The sequence below is a fragment of the Corvus hawaiiensis genome, chromosome 16, assembly GCF_020740725.1.
Source record: "Corvus hawaiiensis isolate bCorHaw1 chromosome 16, bCorHaw1.pri.cur, whole genome shotgun sequence".
NCBI lineage: Eukaryota > Metazoa > Chordata > Aves > Passeriformes > Corvidae > Corvus > Corvus hawaiiensis.
In genome coordinates this window covers 15413033-15429360 of record NC_063228.1, presented here as the reverse complement: position 1 = coordinate 15429360, position 16328 = coordinate 15413033, and the positions used below count along the sequence as shown (strand labels likewise).

General features: G+C 51.2%; 2 protein-coding genes across 6 annotated transcripts in view; both read right to left on the bottom strand.

The window, feature by feature from the left end:
- PIGQ (phosphatidylinositol glycan anchor biosynthesis class Q) overlaps nucleotides 1-12913 on the bottom strand; it is a 38377-nt gene extending 25464 nt beyond the window's left edge. Inside the window, exons 1-4 of one of the 5 annotated variants that reach the window (XM_048320885.1) lie at nucleotides 12831-12913; nucleotides 8712-9402; nucleotides 2979-3110; nucleotides 1294-1414 (exon numbers count right to left, since the gene is read on the bottom strand). In XM_048320885.1, coding sequence (XP_048176842.1) covers nucleotides 1294-1414; nucleotides 2979-3110; nucleotides 8712-9376 — 918 coding nt within the window. In that variant the 5' untranslated portion in view covers nucleotides 9377-9402; nucleotides 12831-12913. Of the gene's footprint in view, nucleotides 1-1293; nucleotides 1415-2978; nucleotides 3111-8711; nucleotides 9403-10168; nucleotides 12165-12460; nucleotides 12639-12830 lie in introns of those variants that run through there. The other 4 variants (XM_048320884.1, XM_048320886.1, XM_048320883.1 and 1 more) reach the window with 4 other exon arrangements.
- Nucleotides 12914-14609: 1696 nt separating this feature from the next.
- NHLRC4 (NHL repeat containing 4) lies at nucleotides 14610-16328 on the bottom strand. Its single transcript, XM_048321220.1, has one exon. It carries the CDS (start codon nucleotides 15815-15817, stop codon nucleotides 14651-14653), a length of 1167 nt encoding a protein of 388 aa, XP_048177177.1. The 5' UTR covers nucleotides 15818-16328; the 3' UTR covers nucleotides 14610-14650.

Below are 16328 nucleotides of genomic sequence, written 5' to 3'. Positions count from 1 at the left end.
AACAAATGTGGTTCTTCCTACCCACCACTGCTGCTGAGTAGTGTCTGCAGCAATCCTTAGAACATGCTGTCCTTAAAAGTTTGACTATGAACGGTAAGAAAACCAGCAATAATCCTGATCCACAGCTATGCTGGACACTCCATACCTGCTTTCTGAAAGTCCAGCATGTACAAGAATGATCAGAGACCTTGTAATCATTAAGGAGTTAGACATGGACCAAGAAGATCATTGTCAAGGGAAATGTGTGCTCTTCCCAGGAAATGTGGCATAAATAGGAAAAATAAACTGCTGCTGGAATTCTCTGATCAGATTTAAATTCTTCCCAGCCAAGAAGTTGGAGAAAGAGCAGAGAGAAGACATTCTCCAGCTGCTAGAAAGAAACCAATGGAAAGACCCATTCAGAAATGAAAGCAAACTGGGCAGAGAAAGGATTAGGCTGTGCAGCTGCATGGCAGGGCTCAAAACTGGTTGCACATGTATTCCCAAGACACAGAAGCTCTTAAAACAGAGCTGACCTCAGATTAGTGGTCTGGTCTCCAGCCTCTGAAGTACATTATATGTTCCTTACTGCCACTAAACAGATATACTGGAGCTCTGCACCTAAAATGAACCACCAGAAGAGCAGGACAGTGTGAGTCATACTTGCTATCCGTGAATTTCTGCTGATGTTGAGGGATCTCAGTGGGCAAGAGGAGTTATGTTTAAGAAAATCACAAGACACAGCAAGTTTTCCTAGTTTAGCATCCATACCCCAGAGCTCTTAGGCAGGATTTCAGGTGTTTGTACCCTGACCAGCAAAGCCTTTGGACTTCCCCACGGAACTCCTTTACAAGCACAGCTACACTGCTTATCATGTTTGACTTTCCAGCAGTTAATCAGATTCAACCCAGGTTATGGCTTTTTTTCACCACAATTCATATAGCAACAACCTGAGGACACTTTCTGTTGACTCTGGAAAAAAATAAAAGCACTGTGCCTCCATAACCACCCAACCTGCAGCTGCAGAGCTCTGTCCAAGCCATAATTGTTCCTTTAGGAGCTGGAGGAGCCCTCCCATAAACATCTAATTACTATTCACAGCACATGCAAAGCAGAGCTGAGTTTCTTTTGAGCAGCCCCAACAGGCTTGATTTGAAGATTTCACTGTTCTTGAGAAGACCTAATTTGCATGACTTCACACAGGTCTCTCTGAAACCCTTGTGTGTGAGGCATTGCCTCCTTACAACCACCCCAGGCATCGAGAGCTGGGCAGTGCCCAGAGCAGGTGAAAGGGGATCAGATTTGGCCACTTACATCAGCCACAGGGATGAGAGTGTCAGCAAGGTGACCAATGCGGTTCTTCCTGTACAGCCACGACATCAGCAGTATCCCCAGGGCCACATCAATCAGCAGAGAGACAAAGATGTTGGCTTTCCTGCAGGCAGGGTAGAGAGAAACAGAGCGAGAGAAAAAGGAAGGGCAGTGCTTAATGTTTCAATGACAGTTGTTGGCTTTGCTTATGTAGCACCTTTAATGTCCCAGGGACACCAGGACAACTCACTGAAGAGGAACAATTGCAGAATCTTTTCACGTCCACTGGTGTGCTGCTCATTCTGTGGCCAAGCACAGGACAGGTTTGTTCAGCCTGGAGAGGGGAAGACTGAGGGGGGAGACCTCACAGCTGTTTACAGCTTCCTCCTGAGGAGCAGCTCCGATCTGTGACAGGGACAGGACCCAGGGAGTGGCTGGAGCTGGGCCAGGGCAGGGTCAGGTTGGATATTAGGAAAAGACTCTTCCCCCAGAGGGTGCTGGGCACTGCCCAGGCTCCCCAGGGAATGGGCACGGCCCCGAGGCTGCCAGAGCTCCAGGAGCGTTTGGACAGCGCTGCCAGGGATGCCCAGGGTGGGGTTGTTGGGGTGTCTGTGCAGGGCTGGGAGCTGGACTGGATGATCCCTGTGGGTCCCTTCCAGCTCAGGATATTCTGTGATTCCATGATTCTAAACATGGAGCTGCTCAGAACCTGCCACACCACAAAAGCTTTCTTAGCAGGGAGCAAAGAGGGGATTGAAGCCACAAAGTGGAATGTTAGACAGAAAGGTACATACCCACTCAGGGGGATTTACCAATTACCAGTCCTGAGGGCACCAGCACTTGGTGCACCCGCACTGAGATCAGATGGCTTTCTGAGGCAAGGCCATAAACAGTGGTTTTGGGGTCATACACAAACCCAGATGGGCTGCTGAGCTCCCCCTTCCTTGCTTGAGTTTCTGAATGGAATTCCATGACGCGAGTTATTCAGGAAATCAGATTAAACAATCACAGTTACTTTTGGCCTTCAAATCTGCTAATCTATTTTAAGTGTTCCCTGGGAGTCTATTACTGCAGGATCAGAGAACCACACAGAACAAGACTGGCGGTGGAAGAGCCGTAGGGTATCCAATATCTGTCTCAGATCTCTGCTCTGTTCCTCTCACTGTGCTGCATGTTTGTTTTTTCTCTTACACTTTGTTACTGTTCTAACAGTGTAAGTGGAGTCTCTGGTCTGCAGTTTCTGCACAAAAAGCTCCCCCAAAAGAGTGGGTGAAAGAGGGGAGCATTTAAACCTTTCTGCTCTTATGGAAAGTGCCACTGAACACTGATGGATGGCAGTGGTTGACAGCAGCACATGTGAAAGCAATGAGCCTGTGGGAGTAGTGACAGCAAAGCACTCACACATGGGTGCAGTACAAGTTTTTGGGGTGCAATATCCCAGCTGCCTTTCCCAGGCTAGGGATAAAGGCAGGTATCTGGCAAAAAGCATAATTGACATATAAAGATACAAATATATATGCATACAAATACAGTGCAGAGTAAAGATGTGCAAACTAGCAGGGAGTAGAGCAACATGATAGGGTGCAGTGAGGACCTAGTGCTGTCCAGGCATGGGATCCACAGTTTGGGTTCCCCACAGGAGACAGGAATAGAGCCAAGACACACCTAACTTTACATGTACTCCATACCTCATCAGGTGATTTTGGCTTTGAGCCTTCTTGGTGCTGCTGATGACCTGGAGGTGCTGCAGGCGATGTCCCAGCTGCTCACAAGTTGAGAGTTTGCTCCACAAGAAAGACAAAGGCCAAAACTTCAGCACCCTGCAGAAACACATGGGAATGTCTCCTCTTGCCTTTGCCATGCAGCAGGCAGGCCAGCATCCAAAATCCATGCAAAACAGTCAGTGTAAAGTTAAGGTTGTGCAACCAGAGTTGGTGATTAGATGTTAATGACTCTCTGAAAGGTTAACAGAATTAAGGCAGCCTTGCCAGACCAAGACATGCAGACAAGCCAAGCTCTCATTTGCACTCTGTAAAACCACGTGTCTCACGCTTCCAAGGAAGCCACAAGGCAATCCTGATTCCAGCCTCGGTTTTTGGATACATCACTAGGCTGGCACAATGCTCCAGTCTCGAGGAGGGCAGAGTCAAGTTGTGTGTTCAGTGCAACAACACAACACAGTGTAACCGCTGCAGAAAGCCCAGCGTTACTCATCACAGATCATGGAATGGTTTGGGTTGGAAGGAACCTTAAAGCTCATCCCATTCCACCCACTGCCATGGGCAGGGACACCTTCCACTAGCCCAGGCTGCTCCAAGCCCCAATGTCCAGCCTGGCCTTGGACACTGCCAGGGATCCAGGGGCAGCCACAGCTGCTCTGGGCACCCTGTGCCAGGGCCTCCCCTCCCTCCCAGGGAACAATTCCTTCTCAATATCCCATCCAGCCCTGCCCTCTGGCACTGGGAAGCCATTCCCTGTGTCCTGTCCCTCCATCCCTTGTCCCCAGTCCCTCTCCAGCTCTCCTGGAGCCCCTTTAGGCCCTGCAAGGGGCTCTGAGGTGTCCCTGGAGCCTTCTGTTCTCCAGGTGAACACCCCCAGCTCTCCCAGCCTGGCTCCAGAGCAGAGGTGATCACAAGTCTCTATGTGGTGTGACCCTGGTATAACAAACAGCTGTGCCCTCCATGCAGTTTATGTTCCTTTTTCCCCCTCTCTTCTTTTTGCTTCCACTTGATCCTTCTCTTCTTTTTTTTTTCCTTTATTACCCTTTTCCAGGGTCTTCACTTCTACCTTCTCTCCACTGCCTTGCAGTGACCAGCATTATGTAGATAACATAACATTTAGCATTAAATTAGGTTTCAAAGTTAACATCCACATTAGGCTTGTAGGGGAGGAAACAGTCACACGGTTCTTTTCTTATGACTCAGAAGAAAAGTACTAAATGATGATCAATTATTCTGGGGAGTTACTTTTATTACCACACAACCTATAAAGCAAGGACTGTTGGTGGTTTGTGCAGGCTGAAATGACACAGCACTGGGTGCAGGCTGGTCACGGAAACCACAGCAACACATGGCACCAGCTTTGGTTTGGGGGATAAATTCTGATGGGGACATAATTTGGATCACTTCTCTCCTGTACACTGCACTGTAGCCAGTGCAGCTGTTGCACTATTTTCACAGTGTTTCACTGTTTTTTATTACAGGCCCAGGAATCCACAGTCATTTTTAGTCACTTCACCTACTCTCCTGTGCTGCTTTGGCACGGTCTTTCAGGTTACATTCATTTCACACACTACCATCATTCCTTGTATCCTGCTTCACTTTGGCAATTGCCCAGCTGCTTGGATCATTACTGAGCATGGCCTGGAGATGGATGTCCCTGCAAACTGTGCGTGCCTTCCATGGATTTCACCCGGAGCACGCCAGCAGCGGATGCCTCCAGGACACAGGACACAGGACGGGCACACTGGGTGCCCACCGCCATTTATACAATTCACACCAACCACAAGGGTACAGGTCCTCCAAACCCTGCTCAGTTCCCTGGGGCTGCTGTCCCCTTCCTCCCCACATCCTTCTGTGCACCCTGCTTCGTGCACAGTTTGTCAGCTTAAGGACCAGAGTGTTGAAGTCCCCCCTTCCCCCTCCCTCCCCATTCAAATTTCAGACACATTGGGTTTGAAACACACGCAGTGTACTGTGAATCATTCTTAATTTGAGGTCTCCAAGTTACTCAGCTCTTCGCTACAGCCTCCCACCTTGGAGACAAATGAATGCACTGTTCCTCAGCTGACTTGTCAGGAGGAGGGAGCTGAGGCGGTAGAGAAAAGAGCACCGTGCAGGGGAGGGAGAGGGGGGTGACTGCTCTGGCCACTGATCACACACACCTGGGCTCACAGATTCACCCAGACACAAGAGCAGACGAGTTTTCCCTTCCAATTATACCCCAGCCCAGTGGTTACAAACTCTGGTGTGGCAAAACTTGACTAGAGCAGAGAATTGCACTTGAAATGCAAAGAAGGGGAAGGAGAAACGCTCTACCTGTGGGATTATGTACAGATGGCTGAAGGTGAAGAATTATGGGTCAAACACCAGCTGCCAGACCCTGTCAGCTCAGGCAGAAAGCAGCAGCTCTGGGGCCCTGTGCTAGACTACACACTCACTGGGTGACAGTCACACCCTCTCTCAGCAGCGAGTGTCTCTCACCATCCACGGCTGCTCCTCAAGCTGGAGGCAGCCAGCCCCTGGGTCACCCCCAATCTGACACCCCTGGGTCACCCCCAATCTGACACCCCTGGTCAAGGGAAAGGACAGGCTGCTGTTGTCTGCCTGGGGAATGTCTTGCACAGGTGGGAATGATTCCCAAAGCAGTCTCATCCCCAGAGCACCACAACATTGTGCACCCACTGCAGCCTGCAATGGTTCAGCTCCTCAGCTGGACACCACGGGCCCAAAACCACATCAGAAGGGTGTCCTTGTCTGTGCTACAACTGACTCTCTTTTCACTCACCACCACAAGCACAACCTCTATTCCACTCACATACTTTCTTTGGAAAGGAAATACATACACATACTTATTGAAATAAAAATACAAACATACTGCAAAAAGCTCAATAGAGCAGCTGCAAGATGTGCTATGGGAACTCTCCTCTCTGGGAGGACTGAGGAAGAAAGCAAAAAATATTCCGTGCGTGGTCTCCTACCCCTTTGCACATCGACTGTGCATTGCCAGAAATACTCCCACTTGTTTACCACACAGTTTATAGAACAATTTTCAGAACTTCAATGGAAAACCAACCATATAAAAAAACCCAGCAAAATCCAGTGATGTTGTGTCATTGCATTATTTAAGCAGCAGGAGATCTTTGGGGTATTTCCAAATATATGGAATTTTAGCACTAAATTAACATAGCCTCCATGAGTAAGTCTTGATTTTCCAATTCAGTTTTTTCCCCAAGAGTGAGAGGGGATTTTTCAGCCATCAGATGAAAATCAATCTTTCCGAATCTGGATTACATGCAAATATTAAGCTCCATTAACCAGAACTCCTGAGTGTTTTCTTGCTCCTTGCTAGAAACTGCAGGAACAGTGCCTCCCTTTGGATGAGGAATTGGAGGTGCTTATAAACAGACGTCTTTTAAAAGAAGCACACAGAATTTATTGCCTCAAGACTAAAACACCCTAATGTCCCCAAGAGCAGAGACCTTCAGGGATAATGGAATGCTGCCCTCAAGTCCCTTTGAGGCAGAATTGCAATGGCAACCCCTTAGTACACGGTGGTGCTGAAGAAATGCCTTAATTCGGGATGTGCAGGACTTGGGAGCGCTGGCTGAGCTTGGAGGGATGGCAGCAACTCTCTCCCTGAGATTTCCAACACTGCTGCCCTGCTTCTCCTGTGCAAATACACAACAGGGGCATTTCCAAAAATCCCCAAGCCTCTGCAGCCTGAGAGGACATTGCTGATCTCTTTCTTTGGCCTTTCAAAGCTGACTATCCCTTAACATCACAAAAAAACAGGGAAAGAAAGAAGTCCTGTGACCTGAAGGAGAAAGAACTCAGTAAATCTTATTTTGTGGGATGTTCTGTCCCAGCATGGGGAGGAGGGGACTGGAAGGACACCTGCACATGACATCTTGAACCCTCCCTGCCTCGAGTATGTTGGCATGAAGGGGGTTGTACCACACATCACGCGCAAAATGGAACCAAATTCCTCTGAATGACTTACAAGGTCAAGCAGGAGACTTGTTATAAAGCCAGGTACTAACCTCTGCTCTCCAAGATTGATGTTTTAAAACACGAGTAAGGTAAGTAAATACAAAGCTGATACTGTGGGTGAATAAAACAAAGGAGAGAGAAAGCTCTGCCTCCCAAGGCTACAGACAGGCTCAGCGTAGGTTTATGCACAGCAAGTCTTGCATTCTGCCTGCTGGCAGGTACAGCTGGCTGCTGCTCTACCTCAAAACATCAATCCTGGCCCTAGGAAAAGATGAAGTCTGAATTCCTGAGAAGCTGGGTAGCAGCTATCTGGGCCCAACCTGCCAGCTGAGCTTGAGCTCCCACCCTAGGCTTAGACTGCAGCCTCCTGGATGTCTGCAAGGCTTGGGCTTAACCTGACTCCAAGCCTGGCCTCAGTCCTGGCACCAGACGAGGTAGGATCAAGTGAGACCAAGTGCCTGTGCAGAAAAGAATCATCCTATCTGTTGGACGTGGCACACAGACAGAAAAATGACCTTTGGAGCTGACTCCAAATCTTCTGCCCGACCACAAAGTTGTGACTTAGTCACCATTAAGAACCAGTAACACACAGTATCTACAGAGCAGTCCCAGGACACAGGGGTCCTTGATGATATTAGGTTTGGGTCTGAACCTAAATCTCTTCCAATAGTCCAAAACTGGACAGTTTTCCCTTTGTGTACCAAAATGTGTAACCCAACTGCTCAGAAAATCTTTGCATGGGAAGAGTTTCACTGTAATTCTTTTACAACCGTATCACACAATTGGAAACCTGTTAAAAACCTCCATTCCCTTAGGCTGTACTCGAGACGATCTATCCATGAATACAGTAGTAGCTGTTATCAAAATTTCATCAATTCTAGTGTCCCCTTGCAGCTTAGAACCAGAACTCCACCCCCCTCTCTGTCACAACCTCTCCAGGCAGCCTGACCAGGGCAGTGGTGGAATCACCATCCCTGCAAGCATTCAAAAAACATGTGGCATTTGGAAACCTGGGTTAGTGCTGGCCTTGGCAGTGCTGGGTTAATGGTTGGACTCGATGATTTTAGAGGGCTTTTTCAAGGTAAATGATTCCATGATTCTAATTTTCTCCCCTTCGAATCTGCTCAGAATTAGTTTCCAGTCCAAGCACTTGCCACGTGTTACATTTGGAGCACCCTATTCAGGCTCACAGTTGTGAGAACAGGATTTCACCAAGGATTCAGGCTGACCAGCAATCCCTCTAAACTTCTATAAAGTGCCAAGGTTGCAGCACCACAGTCTCTTGGAGAGAGGACAGATTAGAAACAGTATTTGCTGATGTTTCACAGCTGCAGAAGGACTCACAGCAAACAGGGAGTTTGAGCCATTAAGGAGAGCCTCATGTCATTCTGTCAGCCACAGAACAGCCAGAAATCCACTGTTTCAGCTGTGATGAAACTGAAGCACGGCTGAACTATCCCTGCTGCAAATGGGAAGGACATTAATGCCTCCTCAGAAAACCTCCCAGCTCCACAAAGAGCTCTGAGGGAGGCTGTGGCATTGTGTTTTCAGTGGAGCTCCCCAGACTCCAGCAGGACCTCTTGCAGCAGCCTGTTCCAACAGAACAACTTCGAATCACATTTCTCACTGGGGTTGAGCAGTAGTCCAGCAATGCCTAAACACGAATTACATTTCCAGGTGAAACAAGCTGGGTGATGTCACAACCCCTACCTGCTCCTGCAGATCCCAGAGAGCAGTGAGAGCAGGAATGTCAGCAGCATGCAGGCAGGCACGGAGGCCTGCTTCATCAGCTCCACGATGATACTGGCCTCCACCCCATCCGACTGCCAGTGGGTCAGCTTGATGGGCCCCTCGTCGTACCTGTCGGTCATGAACAGGACCCGGCTCCTGGCCACCGTGTCAAAGATGGCCGAGAGCTTTGAGGCATCCTCTGCCCTCTGGCCAGCTGTGTCCAAAGGGGGGTGCAGATGGGAAAGCATGACTTTGCGCTGGTCATAGTACACCAAGATGATTTCTTCCTCCTGAGGGTTCTTAGAGTTTTTCTGAAGGGTAGAACAGCTCCAGAATTTGCTGTCGCCCTCTTTGCTTATCTGAATCCATGGCTCATGGCAGAATATGGTCCCAAGGTCTTCCAGGAACTCACTCAGACTATCTTCTTTCTCCTGTTTGCTGTTGCTCCATGAGCCAAGCACAGAAACACTGACTTTAGTCACACGCTGAACTTCCCCGAGGTACTGCTTCACCTGGACAGGAATGAAGGGGAAGTGCACCACAGCAAGGATGACAGCAGAGTTCTGCTCCGAGATCCAGCGGCCGATCAAAATGCCGCTGTCTGCCGAGGAGCAGCACGACGGAAAGAACACCTTCAGTACCATGACAGTGACCCTGGAGGGACATACACCTGCCAATAAACACAGAAGTTAAACTTGAGGATGGGGAGTAAATGCAAAGAAAATGTGAGCTGGCCAAAGCCACTGGAGAGGAGAACTAAGCATGTTTGAAAACACTAAGCCCAACCACTTGAGTAATGATATTAGTGACAGCCAACAGCCACACACACATTCAGGAGGTTCCTGATGATCTGCAGTCTTTGAAGGTAAGCCTGGAGTTTCCCAGTAAAGCCCTTCTCCAGTCCTGGAGGGGTTTTTTGTGGTGGTACCTGGATAAGCACAGCCCATCAGACCAGCCAAGATCAGGAATTCACCTAGCCTTAGATCTTGGATCCCACACTGGACGTGCTGGAGCACTTCCTAGGGAAGGGACTACATCACAGCACACCATGGTGCCTCTGGGGAGTATTTCCTGCTGCTACCAACAGTCAAACACTGGTTCATGCTATAGTCTGCTTTATCACCTCACAGCCCAGAGCTCTGCTCTGTGGCAAACTCACTGAGCAATCTTGATCACATCGCTCAGCTCTTCCCCTCATCTGGAAACTGAGATGATAATGTTGTCAGAAGAGACTGCAGTGATTAACTGAAATAGTTTTAATTCATTAGATTCAACAGTCTAAAAGAGGAGAAGCATCTCTGCTTTATCAGTGCTCTTTATCTCCAGTGCTTTTCTCCCATCATTAAGAACACATCTCAATGGCCTTGGGAGACTTTTCCAAAAAGGAGCTTTGAGGCAGTTGACAGTGTCTCTTTAAATAAGGTGGAGGTTTCTACCAGGGATATAATTGCAGTAAGGAGGGCGCTGGCGCAGAACAGGCGGCATCCGGCCCCCCTTGTCCTTTCCTGTCCTTCAGTGCTTTGTTAGGGATGTGAAAACTCCGCAGGCCCCCGAGGCTGCTCCTCTTCGAGGGACCCAGTCAGCTGGAAAGGGAACACAGAGGGTATTTACAACACAGAGGGAGGATGCGCAGCAGGAAGGGCCTGGTGGCTTTGTTTTCCTCTCCCTTAGTACAGGAGAGCTGAGCCAGTAAAGCTCAGCACCTGGCAATTTCCTACAGCATGGAGGGATGGAGCAGCAGCTGTAGGGAGTGATTAACCTCTGGGGTTATAGTGGGGTAAACTGGGGAGTTGTGGACTCCCCATCCCTGGAAGTGTTCAGGATCAGGTTGGAAGGGGCTTGGAGCAAGCTGGGATAGTGGAAGGTGTCCCTGCCCATGGCAGGGGGTGGAATGAGATGGTCTGCAAGGTCCTTTCCATGCCAAACCATGCCATGATTCCATGATTCTTCTGAGATCCTGCTTCCTCACAGACTCCAGGTCTCTGAGGTTATCCCTCAGGTCAGAGAGGGAGAAATGAAGTCCCTCTGTGGCCTCCAGATCTTGCTGGGGACTGGAGGATCTCTGGGGCAGTGAGGGCCAGTGCTGGGTGCTTTCAGCACCTGCAAACACTGGGCTTCCAGCACCACACTGCCAACAAAATCCCTCAGGAGAGGGAAGCCTTGGGATGTACTTTGCAGTTTTGCAGTAAAAGGGAAAATTCAGTCCAAGCCAAAACATCAAAGGCAGCCTCTGTGATGTTTTTCCTACTGAAGGAGGGACAGTTGTTGCGAGTATTGCTGTGAAGGACTCTCAGTGTCTGTGCACAGCTGTCCTTAAAGGTCTGTCCATCCACTGGAAATTTCAGAGAGGAACTGTCAACTGACTCTTCATACACACATTTATTTTTCACTGAGATTGTTTTTAAAGATAGCCACAATCCTCTGGGAAAACTTCTCATGGAACAGAAACACTTCTCACCCTTATCTTCTCTAGTTTGCGAGTTTTTCCTCTTACACCTTCCCCAACTTTTTAAATTAACATAGTTTCATGCACCCAACTACCCTAGCTATAGCTCAGGTCAAATGATCTGCCCTTTGGATGCTGGAGACATGGCAGAGAAGACTCTGATACGATTTTCAGGCTGTACAAAATATCTTGACAGTTGAAAACCAGCTGATCAACTATTGTTATGTTAATGTGTCTCGTATTCCCAAATCCATGACTTGTCGTGCATCCACCTCACTCATTTCAATAGACTGATTGAAACATCAAATGTCATCACAGTCAACTGTTTCACTGCTGCTAATTTTAACAGAAAAATCCCACCAATGCTCATGCAGTGCCTGCTCATCAAGCGCCTAAAATCTTCCAGATCCACCTATTTCTGCTGAAAACATCCATCTTTCCCTGAGAGCATCAATGGAATGATCTCAAGGTCACCAAAACCAACAAAATAAACGCCACCTAAAATGTGTTAATGCAACCAAAAAAATGAATACAGGACCCCAGGACTGATTAATTCCAGAATTTTTGTTAGAAAAGCAAAGGTGAATGGTGGGATGTGGCCATGGTCTCACCCCAGAGGCTGTCCTGTGGCCACACGGTGTCAAGGGGGACTGATCCGACAGCAAATCCACACCTGAGCATCCCACTTGTAGGGGGATTAGGGCCAGGATATAAAGAATCATAGAACCATGGAACTGTAAAGGTTGGAAAAGCCCTCGGAGAACATTGAGTCCAGTCATTCCCCTAGCAGCAGCACCATCACCACTAAACCATGTCCCCAGGTGCCACATCCACAGGGCTTTTTGAACACTTCAGGGCTGGCATTCCACCACTGCCTTGGGCAGCCTGTGACAGTGCCTGACCATGCTTTTCGTGAAGAAATTTCCACACCTATCCTATCTATGTTCAAACTAAACCTCTCCTGGCACAATTTAAAGACATTTCCTCTTATCTTGTCCCTTGTTCCCTGAATCCGACCCCCCCCCGGCTGCCCCCTCCTGTCAGGGACTTGTGCAGAGCCACAAGGTCCCCCCTGAGCCTCCTTTGCTCCAGGCTGAGCCCCTTTCCCAGCTCCCTCAGCTGCTCCTGGGGCTCCAGCCCCTTCCCAGCTCTGTTCCCTTCTCTGGACCCGCTCCAGCCCCTCAGTGTGGCAAGGGCCCGGCGCTGCCCCCGGCCCACCGGGGCCTCCCCGGTGCCCGCGCAGGCCCCGCGCCCGGCCCGGCCCGGCCCGCTCCGCTCCTACCGCCGGCTCCGCTCCGCCGCTTCCGCCCGCGGTTGCTCGGAGACGCCGCTGCGGCCGGGCCGTGCAGCGGGACGGGCCCGGCCGGCGCCGCCACCCGCCGCCCGCGTTCCGCTGTGCCTCGGCTCCCCGCTCCCCGCTCCTCGCTCCGGTCTGTCGAGCCCCGCCGGCCCCGCTCCCGGCAGCGCCGCTCCCCGGGCTCGTCCCGGCGCCTTCCCGCGGGCCCCGAGAGCGGCGGGGCCGCCTGAGCCGCGCGATAAGGAGCGGCAGTGCCCCCCGCCTCCCCTGCCACCGCCCGGGCTGGAGCGGGGCCAGGGGCTCGGCTGTGCTCACGGGACGCTGTTGGCTCCATCCCCACAGGCCAGGGGCTCACCTGTCCTCACAGGACCCCGTTGTCGTCTGTTCCCAAAACCGAGGGCCTCCGCTGTTCTCCCGGGACCCTGCAGTCCCTCATTCCACAGGCCAGGCTGTCAGCTCTTCTCATGGGATGCCACTGTCCATGATCCCCCATCCCCAAAGTCCAGGTCTCACCTCTCCTCACAGAACCCTGCTGTTCCTCATCCCACAGGCCAGGCACTCACCTTTCCATGGGAGACCACACTGTCCTTCATCCCCAAAGTCCAAGGACTCGCCTTTCCTCAGGGAACCCTGTTGTCCCCCATCCCACTAGCAGGGGGCTCAGCTGTCCTGATGGGAGCGTCTTGACCCCCATCCTGACTGCCTCAGTGGATGCCTGGCCCAGCAGAGGCCCACGGGTGCCAACAGGCGCCCAAGAGCTTTGTCCTGTGATCCAGCAGTGGGTCAGGGTCAGCGAGCTTGGGAAGATGCTGGGCAGCATGAGGGGGTCCCCACATGGAAAGGGAGAGCAGGTGCAGAAGTTGGGGTGGGCTAGAGAAAAGGTTTGGGATGCTATTTTTGTTGTTGGATGCCACAGAATTGGAAATAAGCTGGGGGAGATTTGGTTTTCTGGGAGCTCAGCTTCCTGGGATGGGACAGGCTCATCCCCCCGTTCCTGCAGACCATGCAGCCCCCCTCCCTGCTGCTGCCTCACTCTGCACGGAGAGGGGTCTTGGAGGGCACCACGAGGTGTCTGTTGTGTTCAGTGCCTGTTCCAGGGCCAGGAGGGAGCAAGACCCTCTCCAGGGATCATGTGGGATGAGAGGCGTGACTTGGGTCTGGGATATCAGCAGAGACCGGGGAGTCGTTGAGCGCCATGCCCACACGGAAGGCTGGAGTGGGGAGAGGAAAACACCCGTTCCTGTGCCGGCACACCCTGCCCGCCTTCCCCTGGCCGCTGCCGATAAAGGCAGCGGACGTGGCTCTGACCCCTCCTCTCCAGAGCACAACAAGGCAGCTCCAGCCGCAGGACGCGGGGCAGTGTGAGGAGTTCCACGTTTCCATACGGAATTTGCTCCATGCAGTGGTTGTTGCTTCCCTGTAGAGGTCAGGAATGCAGCACAGAAGGAGTTACCATCATCTTACCCTTTTCCTGAAGTCTGCTGCAGACCCAGTGTGCTGTTCTCTGATTGCAAAACCCTCCCTAATAATTAGCCTGGGAATGAATTAGTATGGACCAGTTGTCATCATGCCAGGCTGGACAGGGCTTGGAGCAACCTGGTCTAGTGGAAAGTGTCCCTACTCATGGCAGGGTGTAGATCTAGGTGATCTTTAAGGACCCAATCCAAACCATTGTGTGATTCCATGATTCTGTGATAGAACATGGACTTCCAGCATGGCCTTACCCCTCCGGTCATGCTCTGGCATCAGGAAGATGGGACCATGGCACACCAAAATCATATGGAGAGAGGAGAAATACTTATATTAGCTTTGGAAAACACACAAGGAATAGAGGGTGTGCTGATAACAAGTTTGCCAAAGCACCAATGCAAGGCCAATTCTGAGTAGCTGGGTCATCCTTTAGGTACTCCGGTGGGTCCAGAGCTGGTCTAGTCCTGGGAGAAGCTGGAGACCATCAGGCAGTCAGGTCTGGGGCAATGTCCCATCCCTGCAAGTGTCCAAGGCCGTGTTGGACGGGGCTTGGAGCAACATGGTCTAGTGGAAGGTGTCCCTGCCCATGGCACGGGATGGAATGAGATGGTCTTTACAGTCCCTCCCAACCCAAACCATTCCATGATTCTATGACATGAATCTGTGGGAGCAGTGGAGCTCTCAGCCCACCTACAGACCCACAGCTCAGCAGGGCTGCAGGGGAACCACCCTCCCTCCCCATCTGGATGTTTGGTTGGGGCCAGCACATGGTGCCCTAGCATTGGTGGGTCTGTACGGGGACCTCACACAGTACTTAAAGACTTTGACACAATTCTCCACTGTGTCTGCCACGAAGAGGTGCCCAGAGGAGGAGCAAGCCATGCCAGCGGGCCTCCGCAGCCCTGTGGACACCAGGCAGATGGGAGCTCCATGCTCTGGGAACAAGTGGACTGTACGGCGCTGCTCATCTGCCACCAGGATGCTGCCATCCGTGTCCACGCAGACCCCAGCAGGGTTGCCAAACTGGTGTCCGTATTTGCTGCTGAGGGAGCAGAGGAGCTTACGGCTCCTCATGAAGACCTTGACGTCTCCACACTCCTCGCTCACCACGAAGCCTCCACCAGGCACCGGACTGACGTAGCGAGGTCCCTGCAGGTTAGGGACAGAGCGGACATTGAGTGTCCTGAAAGCATGGTCCAGAGCAAAGCTGTGCACTTGGCCTTGTGCATAGTCTGCTACCAGGATCTTGCCCACGGAGTCTACTCCAATACCCCTGGGGGAACCACCCTTGCTGACCTTTATCCATTCCCCCTTGGAGAGGCTGGTGTGAGGGTTGAAGACCCAGATGGCTTCATTCACCATGTCAGCTACAGCCACCATTCCCATCCTAGTCACAGTAACATCTTCTGGCAAGAAAATGCTGCCTCCCTTGCCCGTCTGCTGGCAGCGCAGGGACCGCAGTGTGTGGCCTGTGCTGCTGAGGACGTGGACCCAGGGAGCACTCTCAGCTGTCACGTAGATGGAGCCATCCGGGGAGCAATGGATTCCACTGACACCCCCATAGCAGCTGCCAGTGGGGTTGGGAATCTGCTGGACCAGCTCATCCTGGCAATAGCAGAGGAGGTTCTTGATGTTGTCCAGATCTCCACACAGGCTTTTGGCCTTATCTGCCAGCTGGTGGACCTGGTGCTGGGTCACCATGCCCATGCCACGCTGGCTGTGCAGCAGCGGGCTGGCTGACTGCAGCGTGGCAAATGACTTCAGCTGGAGGCTGTAGATGGTTTTCAGAAGCTTCTCTTTTATCTGGCTGGTCTCCAGAGTGTCGTCCATGACAAATCTCTTGTCCCTGTTTGGGGGAAGCAGTAGGACCATGACTGTCCCTGCCTGCTGCCATCTCTGGGGCCATGCTATGGTGCTTGCTATCTACCCGGGATCAAGGCATTGGTGCTAGTCTGGATTCACTTCACGCCAGAGAGACCATGTCACCTTATTGCCAGCTAATTATGAAATAAGGACAAATAAGGACTATGGCACAGAAATGAAAGAGTCACCAAGATGGATTTGCAGCTGGAGGAGCCAGCAAAAAGGTCCAACAGCTCCAACAGCTCAACTGGTGTAAGATGTGGCCCGAAGATTTATGTGTAAAGGTGAGCCCTGTGTGTGAACATATTGAATGGGACCTCAACCCCTCCAGTTCCTGAGATGGTGGCTTCTTTCAGGTCTTTAACACTTGTTACTCCTATTTTCTGTGAGCCTCATCTCTCCAAACCAAGCTCGACCCATGATTAGATTTGAGTCACTCAGGGTGACCATTCCTCAACTCCCACATGTGTCAGATGTCACACGTGGCCAGTGCATGTCTTCGCTAATGGCAGCTCCTTTC

Bases quoted from the DNA above. Each gene is read 5' to 3' on its own strand.
- NHLRC4 (XM_048321220.1), bottom strand. From the start codon at position 15,817: ATGGTCCTACTGCTTCCCCCAAACAGGGACAAGAGATTTGTCATGGAC.